The 15,349-nt window shown below is 37.8% G+C and overlaps 1 protein-coding gene across 3 annotated transcripts in view; it reads right to left on the reverse strand.

The window, feature by feature from the left end:
* Positions 1-2,511: 2,511 nt before the first annotated feature.
* SLC39A12 (solute carrier family 39 member 12) overlaps positions 2,512-15,349 on the reverse strand; it is an 80,660-nt gene continuing 67,822 nt past the window's right edge. For all 3 annotated transcript variants that reach the window (XR_005722404.1, XM_040248085.1, XM_040248086.1), the window contains one exon: positions 2,512-3,079. Coding sequence is in view for 2 of the 3 variants with exons in the window: in XM_040248085.1 (XP_040104019.1) it covers positions 2,951-3,079 (129 nt within the window). In the remaining variant the exon portion in view is untranslated. The remainder of the gene's footprint in view (positions 3,080-15,349) is intronic.

Consider the following 15,349-nt stretch of genomic DNA (forward strand, 5'->3'; position numbering starts at 1 on the left):
TGGGAGGGGAGTTTTGGGGAGAATGGATACATGTATAGGTATGGCTGAGTCCCTTTGCTGTCCACTTGAAACTATCACAATATTGTTAATGCAGCTATACTCCAAAAGTTTTACTAAAACAAACAACCCCCCCACCCCTGCAAAGAACCAGTTATAATGTAGCATGGGAGGAGAGATGGCCAGCCTAGAAAGGTGCCCCCAAGAACCACTATGGCCTCTTCCTAGGATGACCCTTGCAGATGACCTCTAATGGCCAGGTCTCTGCTCACAACCATAGCACACTGGCACTGGGTTGCAAAATACTCACTGAAAAACGCCCCTCCAAATCCTTCCAACAGCTGACTCCTTTTAGACCCTCTGCACCACCCCACTGAACAGTCAAATTAAACCCACTCTAGATTAGCAGATGCAAACTATGACTCACAGGATGGATAAACAAGGTCCTACTGTATAGCACAGGGAACTATATTCAATATCCTGAGATAAACCGTAGTAGAAATGCTTATGAAAGAGATTGTATGCATGTATGTGTATATATGTGTGTGTGTGTATGTATGTATGTATGTATAACTGAATCATTTTGCTTTACAGTGGATATTAACACTTCAATAAAATTTAAAAAGAAATTAAACCCACTCTTAACTTGAAGGTTACAGGGTGAGTAGCTCACACCAACATGCTTAATTTAGCCAATCCCCAAACCAACTCTAAACCTGAACTTGGAACAAAATCATCTGTCAGAGCTTTTCTAATTAAATTGGCTGAGGTTAAGGCTTGATGCCAAAATCAGAACGTGCTCATAGAAACCCAAATACGGTTGGTGCCAGGTGCTTCTTTGTGTCACCTCCACATCACGTCGACCTGTACAAAGGGGTTTTGTTCAGCTACACGTCATTCTCTAACAAAAGAACGGCAAAGCTCTACGTGTGGGGTCCTCTTACCTTTCAAGGCAAAGATGAATAAAAGGGCTATCTGCACATCCTTCATCCGTAACTCCTGAGATGGATCGTCTGCTCACAAGCAAATGGGAAAGAGCTTGGGGTTTCAACCTAGGAACTCAGGTCTCGCGTGAGGCTTGCCGGGTGTTAATCATCTTAAATGGGCAACAGAGTCTTGCGCCTGCTCTTTTTCGACAACGCCAGGTGCACCTGATATCAACAAAGCCAGTGAAGCTTGGGGCGGGGGCGGGGCGTTTGACCCGCAGTATTAGTATCGCCTGCGGACTGTTCCAAGTCAAGCCCCACTCAGACTTACAGCAGCAGAAATTCTAGGGATGAAGTTCAGCTCTCTACATTGTAACAAATCCTCTATTGGTCCTAACGTCTACTGAAGTCCGAGAATTACTGCACTATATCATGATGCCTTAATTGAAGCTCTAAAGACAACTGAAGGAGAACCGCCTGCCTGCCCTCCTCCATTTTGAAATCAAAGAAGGGCGACTGAAGAAGATTGTGTTTTGTGTGTACATAGGAGAGGTGTCGGAGAAGGCAATGGCACCCCACTCCAGTACTCTTGCCTGGAAAACCCCATGGACAGAGGAGCCTGGTGGGCTGCAGTCCATGACGTCTCTAAGAGTCGGACACGACTGAGCGACTTCACTTTGACTTTTCACTTTCATGCATTGGGGAAGGAAAAGGCAACCCGCTCCAGTGTTCTTGCCTGGAGAATCCCAGGGACGGGGGAGCCTGGTGGGCTGCCGTCTATGGGGTCGCACAGAGTCGGACACGACTGAAGAGAATTAGCAGCAGCAGGAGAGGTGTTGTGGCTGAGTGACACGATTCATTTTGGCAGTAAAATGGGCTTTTCCCCCCCTTGTCAAGATACCTCATTTAAAAAAAAAAGTGAAGCATCTATTTTCTAAGAAAAATGACTAAAACGAGAATTATTTTCTAGTTTAATAACTTTGCTAGAGGGCTTCCCTGGTGGCTCAGTTTTACTAGGCTATCAGTAATGCTGCTTGTATATTTCATGATGTACCTACTGAAATAATGTTTAGGGTTCTATATTTCCTCAGAAAGAATAGAACATGTTTTGCATGTCAGCACTATTATTCTCATAAATATACTCTGTTAAATCCACGAAAGTTTACACAGTAATCTCCAGCCTTACTAATTTTTGAACTTCATCTGTTTTTTCCAGTTTTCTTTACCTGGACCAGATTTCCTTTGGTGATTATAGAGAAGAGTGTTGACACAATAGCCTTTAAACGTCCCAGGTTTGGGGATTTCCCTGGTGGTCCAGTAGCTAATACACTGTACTCCCAATGTAGGGGGCCTGGGTTCAATCCCTGGTCAGGCTAGATCCCACATATTGCAACTGGTGCAGTCAAATAAATAAATGAATAAAAAAATAAACTTCCCAAGTTTGCTTTTTTATGAGCATTTCTGAGTCAGTGGGTCATGCTCTTAAGTGAACTCTCTCTCTCTCTCTATATATATATATATATATAGTGTTGATATAGAACAGAACAGTGTTGATCTGACATCTGGTAACAAAAGGTAATACAAACCATCACATTAAAACTGGACTTTATTACATTTGTTTGGAATTTAGTTTGCTTATGGTTTGTAATTTAACATACACACAAAAATATATTATTGATATCAAAGAAGTTGAAACACATTGTATCCCAACAGACATCTGTCCATTTCAAATACTACAAACAAACATCTTTACTAGGGAAACAATTCTTTTTGAAAGTTTACTAGAATTAATTTACAGCTTACCAATTACTAAAAAGGTATGAGTTCTATCATGGTGTTGGAAACTTAAAACGAAAATTCAATTTATACACTACAGAAACAAAATTACATTATTAATTAATAAGTTAATAAAGATACACATTTCACCTAAGATAAAAATATTTAATTTATAAATCATTATAGAATATAATAAAAGGAATGAAGTGAGGCCAGAAAATTGATTTTTGAAGGATTTTGAGACTATAAACTTATATTTTAATATTTTGTTCATATATAGCCAAGAGGAAGAGAGAAAGCCAACCTAGGGTCAGTCCAAAGTTTTGCAGGAGAAACATCAGCCAGGGTCGCTGTGTTTGAACATGAGTCATTTCAGGAAGCTAAAAAAAGAATAAAAAACCAGAATAAGATCCAGATATATTCACTGCTGGGAAAAGTTTGGTGGGAAAACATGAGAGACTCTGTTATTCAGAACTTAATAACCTTTCCAATTCCCCAAACGGTTACAAAATGTTTAATACCCACTCTCACCAAAATTCTAAAACGTCAGATAAATTGAGCCATTTGAATGTAGTGACAAGGATTCTAGCAATGCCAGAAATCTTAAAATGACAGTTATCAACTGAAAGCAAATCTAATTCCTATTTTTATTTTTGGAAAATGTTTAAATGTGAAGTATATAATAGATGAAAGGAATTCTTTTTGATGGTCCTGTTGGGTTTATGAAACTGCTAAATGCACTGGCTATTACAAACCATATATTTGTTTCTTTTCAAAATGATGACTGAGATCTTCCTGACCTTTGGAACAATAAAGGCATCATTTCCTAAGGCTAGGTTTTATTCTGAGAGAGAGAAATGGCAACAGTTTTATGTTTGTGAAATGCTGTAAGGCCATTTAGAGGAAAACATTCACTCAACATCTGTGAGTCATTCCTCAATCTGTTCATCTCACGTTCTTTTGATTTCTCACCCTGAGAAGGTCAGAGTCACTGTATCTCTTTCATGACAATCATTTCCATTGGAGCATAGCCTCAGGTCAACAGAGATCGGACACTGAACTCAACCCTGGCACTACTGACACTTGGCGCTGGATAATTCTCTGTTGTGGGGGTTCTCCTGTGTGTTGTAGGATATTTAGCAGTGTCCCTGGTTTCTATCCACTAGATGTCAGTTGTCCCTCTGCCCCTAGTCATGACAGCCAGAACTTGTCAAATGTCCCCTTGGGGGTTCTCTCCTCTGGTTGAGAACCAATGGATTTGTACCTAGCAAAAGAAAGGTCAAACATATAAAATATGCAAGGGCTTTAAATTAATAGCAGTGGAAAACAGATTGATGTCTTTTTTCATACCTGTATGGGAGCATCCTGGATGTTCTGTTTCAGTGTGCTTGAGATGGATATTTCTGTTTAAGTTGGCAAAATAAATGGAAGGAGGATTAAAATTATTTCATCCTGCTGTCTCACACCCCAGCACAGAGCCGTGGAATAAAAGACAAAGTGGGATCCAAACTGCTATCCTGAATGGATGGATGGATGAATGGACAGATGGATGGATGGATAGCCTTAAATTATGTAATATACATATGTGTCACATTCCTTTTCAGGTTCTTTTCCCTTAAAGTTTACTACAAAATATTAAGTAGAGTTCTGTGTACTATACAGTAGGTCCTGTGTGTATATCTTAATCCCAACCTCCTAATTTAGCCTTCCCCCACACCCTTTCCCCTTTGGTAACTGTAAGTTTGTTTTCTCTGTCTGTGAGTCTAGTCTCTTTCTGTTTTGTAAATAAATTCATTTGTATCATTTTCTCTATATTTCACATATAAGCAATATAGGCTTATACATATAGCAACATAAGCTATTTGTCTTTCTCTGTCTGACTTATTTCACTTATTATGATAGTCTCTAGGTCCAACCATGTTGCAGCAAATGGCCTCCTTGCTTTTTTAATTAAAACAATTTGCTCTGTGATAACTTGCATTCATTCAGGGGTATGTACATTTATAAACCATATTGAAGGCAAATGTTGCAATATCCAGTAACAGATCTTTAATGACACCAATAAGAAGCCACTTTTCAGAATAAAGATGGAAATAGACAAACAAGTGTGAACTTAGGATGGCCCAGGAGTGTGAACCTTAGGTGTAGAAGAAGGAAAGACACCATCTTAGTTTCAGAGGATGTTTCATAAACCATCCTTTGTGTCAAGTCCTCCCTCATATAAAATTACTGCATGGTACATGATATTAGTATTTATCCACTTGCCTTCCTGTTGTGCTTTAACATTCTCCATGAGCATTCATTTTAAAGCTTCAACTTGACTAGGGATACAATTATGTGGATGGAATCAAGTTTAAAACATTTATTTACTATCACTTGCTAAAATGTTCAGAAATCCTAATTAGCAGTTGACCATCATAACTACATCTCAGTTAATTAATAGAACTCGTAGGGACCACTATCTGTAGACCAATTACAGTCAATATATGGGTTTTGTGCATATCAGGGAATTTTTTTCCTATGCCTGATTGAAATTTTTAAAAAGAACTTCACAATGGTATGTTAAAGAGTTGCATCTTAAAGCTTATTTTCCAGAAAATTAGAACTACTTGACTGTCATGTCTTGACATTCACTGATCAGACTCGGGGAACTTGCCAACCATGGAGGTTAAAAAAGAAGTTACTTTCTGCTTCAGGATTTCCAAATATCTGGCAAAAGTCTGAAGAACATTTCTCCTAGTACTACCCCTAGAAGGCAAAGCTGTTTTGCTATCATTTCTCTTTTTTTCTACTTTTTACTTCAATGTTAACACATTCTATTCATCATTTCACCCCTCTAGTCTTAGGGTATGAATCAAGATCTGTAAAATTGTTCAATAACAATTTAACTGCCCTGGAAGAAAAGGGGACTTTTCTCTTTTGAAAGCCAGGGGAAAATGGTGGCATTTAAACTCTTGTTGGGTGTTTTTTAAAAAGAAAAAGCACAATATGTATTCTCAAAAATGAATTCCTATAGACTTTTATTTCCCTTCAAGTTTGCTGACTGAAATGATTAAAAATATGGCTAGATTCAGAGCAAGTGAAATGCTTTAATCAGATGTGGTTTGAGCTTCAGCATTTTATGCTTGTATCTTTTGGAAAGACTTTCTGCAGAAATGGCTAGTATTTTGGTGTGTACCCAAGAGATATTACGGTTCATATGTCATCCGTAATAATCCAAAAGAGTGCCAAGTACTGTCTCAAAAGCAAGTTTAGCTAGGTTTTCGTACCAAGCCACGTGGACATGGGAAGTGCAGACAGGCCACTCAAATTACATCAAAGCTTCCATGTCAGGGTGAGAATCTCTTTAAAGTTTTAAAATTTGAAATTTTCATTGTTTGTCTGTTTCTATAGACTTACAAAGTTAGTCTGTTACAGCTTTGTTCTAGTGCATACTGTCTGCCTTATGAACAGAATCAGTAACATGCTATCTTTTATGACAAAGGCAGTGTGATATCTGTGTATTCTACTACATATTTTTATCACATGCAGTGACTAATTGGATGTGTTGGCATTTTTAATTTTTTTCTAGCTACTTAGAAATGTACTGGGCCATAACAGAGGTGAATTTCAGATAGAAAGCTGGTCTTTGCAGGTGTTTGTATATCCTCTACAATAATGAGATGATCTGGCTTCTTGTCCTGGTTCTGACATCATGTCTATGTGCCTTTGGATAAGTCATCATCCTTCCTGAGCCAGTGTTTCCTCATAACTGAAAGGCGTTAATCATTTTACCTCTTGCAGGATTTTGAGGAGTAAATAGGAGAGAAGGAAAGATATAAGTAAAAGTGTGATTAAAAAAAGGATGTAAATCAAAGTAGATGTTACATAAGACCTTCCTCCAGAGCATCCTGAAAGACCTTGAGGAAAAACAAGCCGCTAGAAGGTACTGCTGAATGGATGGCAAGTTATCACAGAGCCAATTATTTTAATTTTTTAAAAGAAAGGAATGCCATTTGTAGCAACATGGATGGACTTAGAAATTATCATATGAAGTGAAGTAATCCAGAGAAACAATCTAAAATAAATGGTGTAAATGAACTTATTTACAAAACAGAAATAGACTCAGACATAGAAAACAAATGTATGGTTACTAAAGGGGAAAGGAAGCATGGGGATAAATTAGGATACTACACATATAAAATATATCATCAACAAGGACCTACTGAATAGTACATGGAACTCTACTTAATATTTTGTAATAGCCTGTAAGGGAAAAGATTCTGAAAAAATAAATATATGTAACATAATTTAAGGCTATTCATCCATCCAGGATAACAGTCTTGGATCCAACTTTGTCTTTTATTTCGCTGCTCTGTGCTGGGGTGTGAGATAGCAGGTTGCAATAATCTTAATCCTCCTTCTATCTAGTTTGTTAGTTAAAACAAAGAAATATCCATTTCAAGCACATCCAAACAGAACATCTAGGATGCTCCCATAGAGGCATGAAAAAATACATCAGCCTGTTTTCTGTTGCCATAAATCTAAAGCCCTTGCATATGTTTTATGTTTGACCTTTCTCTTGCTGGGTACAAGAATCTAGTAGTTCTCAACCAGAGGAGAGAACCCCCAAGGGGACATTTGACAAGTTCTGGAGACATTCTTGGCTGTCATGACTAGGGGCAGAGGGACAACTGACATCCAGTGGATAGAAACCAAGAACGCTGCTAAACATCCTACAACACACAGGAGAACCCCCACAACAGAGAATTATCCAGCGCCAGGTGTCAGTAGTGCCAGGGTTGGGTTCGATGTCCCATTCATGTCGACTTGAGCCTGTGCTTCAACAGAAATGACTGTAGCGAAACAGATATAGTGACTCTGAGCTTCTCAGGGTGAGGGATTTGAAAGAATGTGAGACAACTTATGAAAATGAAAATACAACTTATCAAAACTAGTGGTATTCAGTGAACACAGTAAATAAAGGGTAATTGACAGGACTGAATGCATATATTGGGGGAAAATATATAAAAGCAATAATCTAAGCTCCCAATTCAGGAAACTAGAAGAAAACTAGCAAATTAAATTCCAAATAAGGGGGAAAAAATAATAAAAACTGATTCTACTAGAAATCAGTAAAATTGAAAATAGGAAATCAATAGAGAAAAATCAACAAAACAAAAGTTGATTTTATGAAAAGAACAATAAACTAGACAAGTCTCTTTTAGGCTAACTAAGAAACAAAGACAGAAGACACAAATTACTAATATCAGAATTACTAATACCAGAATTAAAAGAGGGGATATCACTAAAAAAAATCCATGGATAATAAAGGAATATTATGAATAACTCTATGCCCACAAATTTGATAACCTAGATGAAATGTACAAATTCCTTGAAAGACACAATCTACCAAAACTAACACAAGAAAAAAATAGACCACCTGAATAGGTCTATTTCTTTTATTAAAGAAATGGAATCAATAATTAATAATTTTCCAGAGCACCAGACCCAGATGTGTTCACTGGTGAATTCTATCAAACAGTTAATGACGAAATTATGTCAGTTTTCTATAGTTTCTTCCCAAAGAAAGAAGCTGAGTAAATAATTTCTAATTCATTCTAAGAGATCAGTATTGTCTTAATACCAAAAACCAGACATATGTGACAAGAAAACTATAGGTCAATATTTCTCATGAACAGAGATATAAAGATCCTCAACAAAATATTAACAAATCAAATCTAACAATGTATAAGAAAAATTATATGCCACAGAAGAGTGGGATTTAGCCTAGGTATCCAAGGCTGGTTTAATATTTAAAAAAATCAATTAATGTAATCTACATTCCAGTATCTGTCTAGTTAAAGCTATGGTTTTTCCAGTAGTCATGTATGGATATGAGAGTTGGATCATAAAGAAAGTTGAGTGCCAAAGAATTGATGCTTTTGAACTGTGGTGTTGGAGAAGACTCTTGAGAGTCCCTTGGACTACAAGGAGATCCAACCAGTCAATCCTAAAGAAAATCAGTCCTGAATATTCATTGAAAGGACTGATGCTGAAGCTGAAACTCCAATAGTTCAGCCACCTGCTGTGAAGAACTGCCTCATTTGAAAAGACCCTGATGCTGGGAAAGATTGAAGGCGGGAGAAGAAGGGGATGACAGAGGATGAGATGGTTGAATGGCATCACCAACTCGATGGACGTGAGTTTGAGCAAGCTTTGGGAGTTGGTGATGGACAGGGAAGCCTGTCATGCTGCAGTCCATGGGATCTCAAAGAGTCAGATACGACTGAGCAACTGAACTGAACTGACATTCCAATATCAACAGGCTAAAGAAAAATCATATGATCATATGTATAGATGAATAAAAAGCACTGACAAAATCCAATACCTATTCATGACAAAATAAAAACTCCCAGCAAATTAGGAATAGAGAGGAGCTTCCTCAAATTCATAATTAGTATCTTAAAAAGCCTGCAGCTAAGATCATACTCAGTGGTGAGAAACTGAAAGCTTTCCTGCTAAGATCAGACACAAAACAAGGATATTCCCTTCCACCTCTGTTTTTCAACATCATATCGGAAGTCCTAGCAAATGCATTAAGAGAAGAAAAGGAAATAAAAGTTACACAGATTGGGAAAAAAGAGATAAAACTCTGTTTATTTGTACTTGACATGATTGTCTATGTTGTAAAGCCAAAACAACAAAGCTTCCAGAACTAATAAATGCTTAAGTCAAGGTTGCAGAATACAAGGTTAATATATAAAAGTTAATTGTTTTTCTATTTACCAGGAATGAACAGGTGGAACTTAGATATAACTCTAACATAATATATAAAACATCTATTTGAGGAAAACTATAAAACTCAAAGATGTCAAGGAAAAAGAGTAAATGGAGAGATATTCCATGTTTATGGATAGGAAAATTCAATATTGTCAAGATGTCAGTTCTCCACAACTTGATCTATAGATTGAATGCAATCCCTATCAAAATAAAAACCCCAGCAACTTATTTTGTGGATATTGACAATCTGATTCTAAAGCTTATATGGAGAGGCAGACGACACAGAATGTCCAACACAATACTGAAGGAGAAGAATAGAGTTGGAGAATTTGATACTACCCAGCTTCAAGACTTAAAATAAAGCTATAGTAATTAAGACAGTGTGGTATTGGCAAAAGAAAAGATAAACAGATCAGTGGAACAGAGTAGAGCTCCCAGAAATAGACCTACAGAAATACAGTCAACTGATCTTTGACAGATGAGCAAAAGTAATAAAACAAAGATAGTCTTCCCAATAAATGGTGTTGGAACTATTGGACATGCACAAGCAAAAAAAAAGAATCTATACACAAAATTTTCATAAAAATTAAGATGAATCACAGATTTCAATGAAAAACATGAAATTATAAAACTATACAGGTAAAACCCAGATGACCTTGGGCATGGTGATGCCTTTTTAGATCCACATCAAAGACATGAAAGAACTGATTGACAAGCTGAATGTCATTAAAATTAAAAATTTCTGAGTTCCCTGGTGCTCAAATGGTTAGGATTCCAGGCTTTCACTGCCTTGGCCCAGGTTCAGTCCCTGGTCAGGAACTGATACCCTGCAAGCCACATAGTGTGGCCAAAAAGAAAAAAATAAAACTGGTCTGCAAAAGATAACATCAAGAGAATGAAAAGATAAGCCAGAGACTGGGAGAAAATATTTGCAAAAGACTCACCTAATAAAAGACTGTTTAAAATATGCAAAGAACTCTTAGAACTTAATTCAATGAAAAGAAAACAAATAACCCAATATTTTAAATGAATAAAAGAACTGAAAAGACACCTCCCCAAAGAAGGTAGAAGGTGTATAGATGGCAAATAAGCACATGAAAAGATGTTCAACATCATATGACTTTAGGGAATCTCAGATTACACGGGCAGTGAAATACATGAGATACCACTACATACCTATTAGAATGGCCAAAATCCAAAACACTGCCAACAGCAAATATTGGCAAGGCTCTGGAGCAACAGGAACTCTCATTCATTGCTGGTGGGAATGCAAAATGATCCCACCACTTTCGAAAATATTTGGCAGATGTTTTGCAAAACTAAACATACTCTAGAAATTGCGCTCCTTGGTATTCACCCCAAAACACTGGAAAATTATTTTAACAGAAAAACTTGCACATGGAAGTTTACAGCAGCTTTGCTCATAATTTCCAAAACTTGGAAGTAACCAAGGTATCCTTTACTAGGTAAATGGATAGGTAAACTATGGTACATCCATACAACTGAATATTATTCAATGCTAAAAATCTGAGCTATCAAGATGTGGGGAAAATGCAAATGCCTATTACTAAGTGAAAGAAGCTAGTCTGAAAAGGCACCATAGTATAATAACTTCAACTATATGACATTCTGGAAAAGTTAACACTATGAAAACAATAAAAAGATTAGTGGTTGTCAGGAATCACCAAGGATGCACACCAAGGATTTTTAGGGCATCAAAACGATTCCGTATGATACTACAGTGAAGGAATATATGGCCTTTGTCAGAACCGATAGAACGTACAACAGCAAACATGAGCCCTCATGTAAGTATGGGCTTTGGGTGATGATGATTTATCGGTGTAGTTTCATCAGTGGTCACAAACATAACTGTGCTGTGCGATGTTCATAGTGGGGGAAGGTATGTATGTATGGAGGTCAGATGCCATGTGGGAATTTTCTTTATTTTCTACTCAATTTTGCCAAGAACTTGTAACTGCTCTAAAACAAAGTTTTTTAATTAAAAAAAATGCATTTCCTAGGATTCCTAAAAATTGAAATCCAAAATCCATTTTAATTAAAAACATTATATTTTAAGTGCTCCATATGGATATATACGTGACATATGGATATAGTCATATATAGTGACATATGGATATAGCCTTATATAGTGACACATGGATATAGCCACCACTGTAGAAAATGCAGACAAAATGTTTTTTATTATCTATGCCTGGTATAAGTGAAACACTCATACCTTGGCCTATAGGCTTATTGGGAGGAAAATCATAATGATTACGGATTCTTTGGTATTGATTATAAATCTAATGATATTTCTTCTGTTCCACCTAAACATTCCTGTTTTCTACAAGTAGAAAGAGAAAAAAAAGGGGGGAATAAGGAAAAAATGAAGCATATTTTGAGTTGCTTGAAAAGCCTTTGACTGTGGACCACAACAAACTCTGGAAAATTCTTCAAGAGATGGGAATGCCAGACCACCTGACCTGCCTCTTGAGAAATCTGTATGCAGGTCAGGAAGCAAGAGTTAGAACTGGACGTGGAACAACAGACTGGTTCCAAATTGGGAAAGGAGTACATCAAGGCTGTATATTGTCACCCTGCTTATTTAACTTATATGCAGAGTACATCATGAGAAATGCTGGGCTGGATGAAGCACAAGCTGGAATCAAGATTGCCAGGAGAAATATCAATAATCTCAAATAAGCAGATGACACCACCCTTATGGCAGAAAGCAAAGAAGAACTAAAGAGCCTCTTGATGAAAGTGAAAGAGGAGAGTGAAAAAGTTGGCTTAAAGCTCAACATTCAGAAAACGAAGATCATGGCATCTGATCCCATCACTTCATGGCAAATAGATGGGGAAACAGCGGAAACGGTAAAAGACTTTATTTTGGCTCCAAAATCACTGCAGATGGTGACTGCAGCCATGAAATTAAAAGACACTTGCTCCTTGGGAGAAAAGTTTTGACCAACCTAGAAAGCATATTAAAAAGCAGAGACATTACTTTGCCAACAAAGGTTCATCTAGTCAAAGCTATAGTTTTTCCAGTAGTTGTGTATGGGTGTGAGAGTTGGACTATAAAGAAAGCTGAGCGCTGAAGAATTAATGCTTTTGAACTGTGGTGCTGCAGAAGACTCTTGAGAGTCCCTTGGACTTCAAGGAGATCAAACCAGTCAATCCTAAAGGAAATCGATCCTGAATATTCATTGGAAGGACTGATGCTGAAGCTGAAACTCCAATACTGGCCACCTGATGTGAAGAGCTGAGTTATTTGAAAAGACCCTTATGCTGGGAAAGATTGAAGGCAGGAGGAGAAGGGGATGACAGAGGATGAGATGGCTGGATGGCATCACTGACTCAATGGACATGAGTTTGAATAAACTCTGGGAATTGGTGATGGACAGGGAGGCCTGGCACGCTGTTTGGGGTCGCAAAGAGTCAGACATGACTGAGTGACTGAACTGAACTGATTTTGAGTTACTGAATTGTTTGGTGGCTAAGGACAAAATAGATAGTGCCATATAAAAGTGTTTCATTTATATTCAGGACAGGAAGATTTTTTCCCAAGTATTTTCCATATTCTTATAACACTGAAACACCTAGATTTCCTTTTTCTTTTTCCAAATGATCATCACTGCCATGAAGAGCCACTGGAGTACAGAGATATTGTTTCTACGTTCTGTCATATGTTGTCAAACACGTGAGAAAAAAAATTAACTTTAGAATATTCACTCGCCTACATATTTACAACAATGTTAATTTTTCAGTTAGATTTTCTCTTGACTTTTAAAGGGTCATTTGATTATTATTCATCAATGACTTGTCTAAGAAATAATTAACAAAGAGACATGTAGGAGTCCTGTTAAATAGGTAGATAGATTTATTACAGTTAATGACACTCAAAAGTTCATCCAGTGTTTATAAAACCTAACCACTTAGTCTGTATAATTTTTTATGCCTCCAAGAAAATTTTCTGAACCTGTCATCCATGAGATCACAATTTGCTGAAAACCTGGTAAAGCAGAAAAACTGTTTGGCCTTCACCACCCCAGGAAAGATATGGACTGAATTTTGTCTGTCTTTCTTCTCCCATGTGTTGGCTGGCCAACTTACTTGTGTTAGTAAGTGTTCTACCACAGACACAACCACATAAACTTTTTGCTTTTCTTCCAGACTGTTGACAACATCCATAGGCTGACTCTTTATGACAGTGATCATCTCATGCATTCAGTAAATTTAGATGAACTGTAAATGACCTATGTTATTCTTGATGAGTAAGCAAGATTGCATTGGACATTCACTGTCACAGACTTTACAAAAACACCAGGGAAATTGCTCCAGTGAATGAAATAAAATCACCTGGGGATCATATATTATTCAGTCCTCAATAAGAATTGGAGAAGGCAATGGCACCCCACTTCAGTACTCTTGCCTGGAAAATCCCATGGATGGAGGAGCCTGGTGGGCTGCAGTCCATGGGGTTGCAAAGAGTCAGACACGACTGAGCCACTTCACTTCCACTTTTCACTTTTATGCGTTGGAGAAGGAAATGGCAACCCACTCCAGTGTTCTTGCGTGGAGAATTCCAGGGACGGGGGAGTCTGGTGGGCTGCCGTCTATGGGGTTGCACAGAGTCAGACACGACTGAAGCAGCTTAGCAGCAATAAGAATTTAGGAAAGCAAGCCAAGTATCTACTTATAGATAAATGGATAAACAAAATCTGATATACATATAATAGAATGCTTCCCTGGTGGCTCAGAGGTTAAAGCGTCTGCCTCCAATGTGGGAGACCAGAGTTCGATCCCTGGGTCGGGAAGATCCCCTGGAGAAGGAAATGGCAACCCACTCCAGTATTCTTGCCTGGAGAATCCCATAGACTGAGGAGCCTGGTGGGCTGCAGTCCACGGGGTCACAAAGAGTCGGACACGACTGAGTGACTTTACTTTCTTACTTACTATTCAGCCTTAAATAGGAAGGAAGCTCTGACAAACACTATGACATGAATGAGCCTTCAAGTTATTACATGAAGTGAAACAAGCCAGTCACAAAAGGACAAATACTGCATGATTCTACAAATGTGGGAGAAGGCAATGGCACCCCACTCCAATACTCTTGCCTGGAAAATCCCATGGACGGAGGAGCCAGGTAGGCTGCAGTCCGTGGGGTCGCTACAAGTCAGACACAACTGAGCGACTTCACTTTCACTTTTCACTTTCATGCATTGGAGGAGGAAATGGCAACCCACTCCAGTGTTCTTGCCTGGAGAATCCCAGGGATGGGGGAGCCTGGTGGGCTGCTGTCTGTGGGGTTGCATAGAGTCGGACATGACTGAAGCGACTTAGCAGCAGCTACAAATGTGAGGTACTTGTAATAGTTAAATTCATAGAGAAGAAAGTAGAATGATTGTTACCAGGAGCTGGGGGTAGGTATATTATTGTTTAATGAGTATGGAGTTTCAGTTTGAAAAGATAAAAAATGTGCTGGAGATGGATGGTAGTTGTTGCACAACAATGCGTGTACTTAATGCTACTGAAATGTACACCTAAAAATGGTAAATTTTTGTTAGTAATATTTTACCACAATAAACACACATGCACTCACTCACTCCAAGGTTTCAAAAGCTTTGCTTTAATTATTTAGCTCTTTGTTATTGAGTCACTAAGTCATGCCTGATTCTTTGTGACTCCATGAACTGCAGCACATCAGGGTTCCCTGTCCTTCACTGTCTCCTTTATTCATTGTAATATGATCACAAGTAAGAAAATATACAATAGGAATAATTATCAAATACTAAAGATTCATTGCATTTACTTTTTATTGAGAAACATTAAATTGTGGGTTATGTTTAGATCTCAACATCCTAGAGCATAAATATTATATTATAAAT

The sequence above is a fragment of the Oryx dammah genome, unplaced genomic scaffold, assembly GCF_014754425.2.
Source record: "Oryx dammah isolate SB20612 unplaced genomic scaffold, SCBI_Odam_1.1 HiC_scaffold_10, whole genome shotgun sequence".
Lineage (NCBI taxonomy): Eukaryota > Metazoa > Chordata > Mammalia > Artiodactyla > Bovidae > Oryx > Oryx dammah.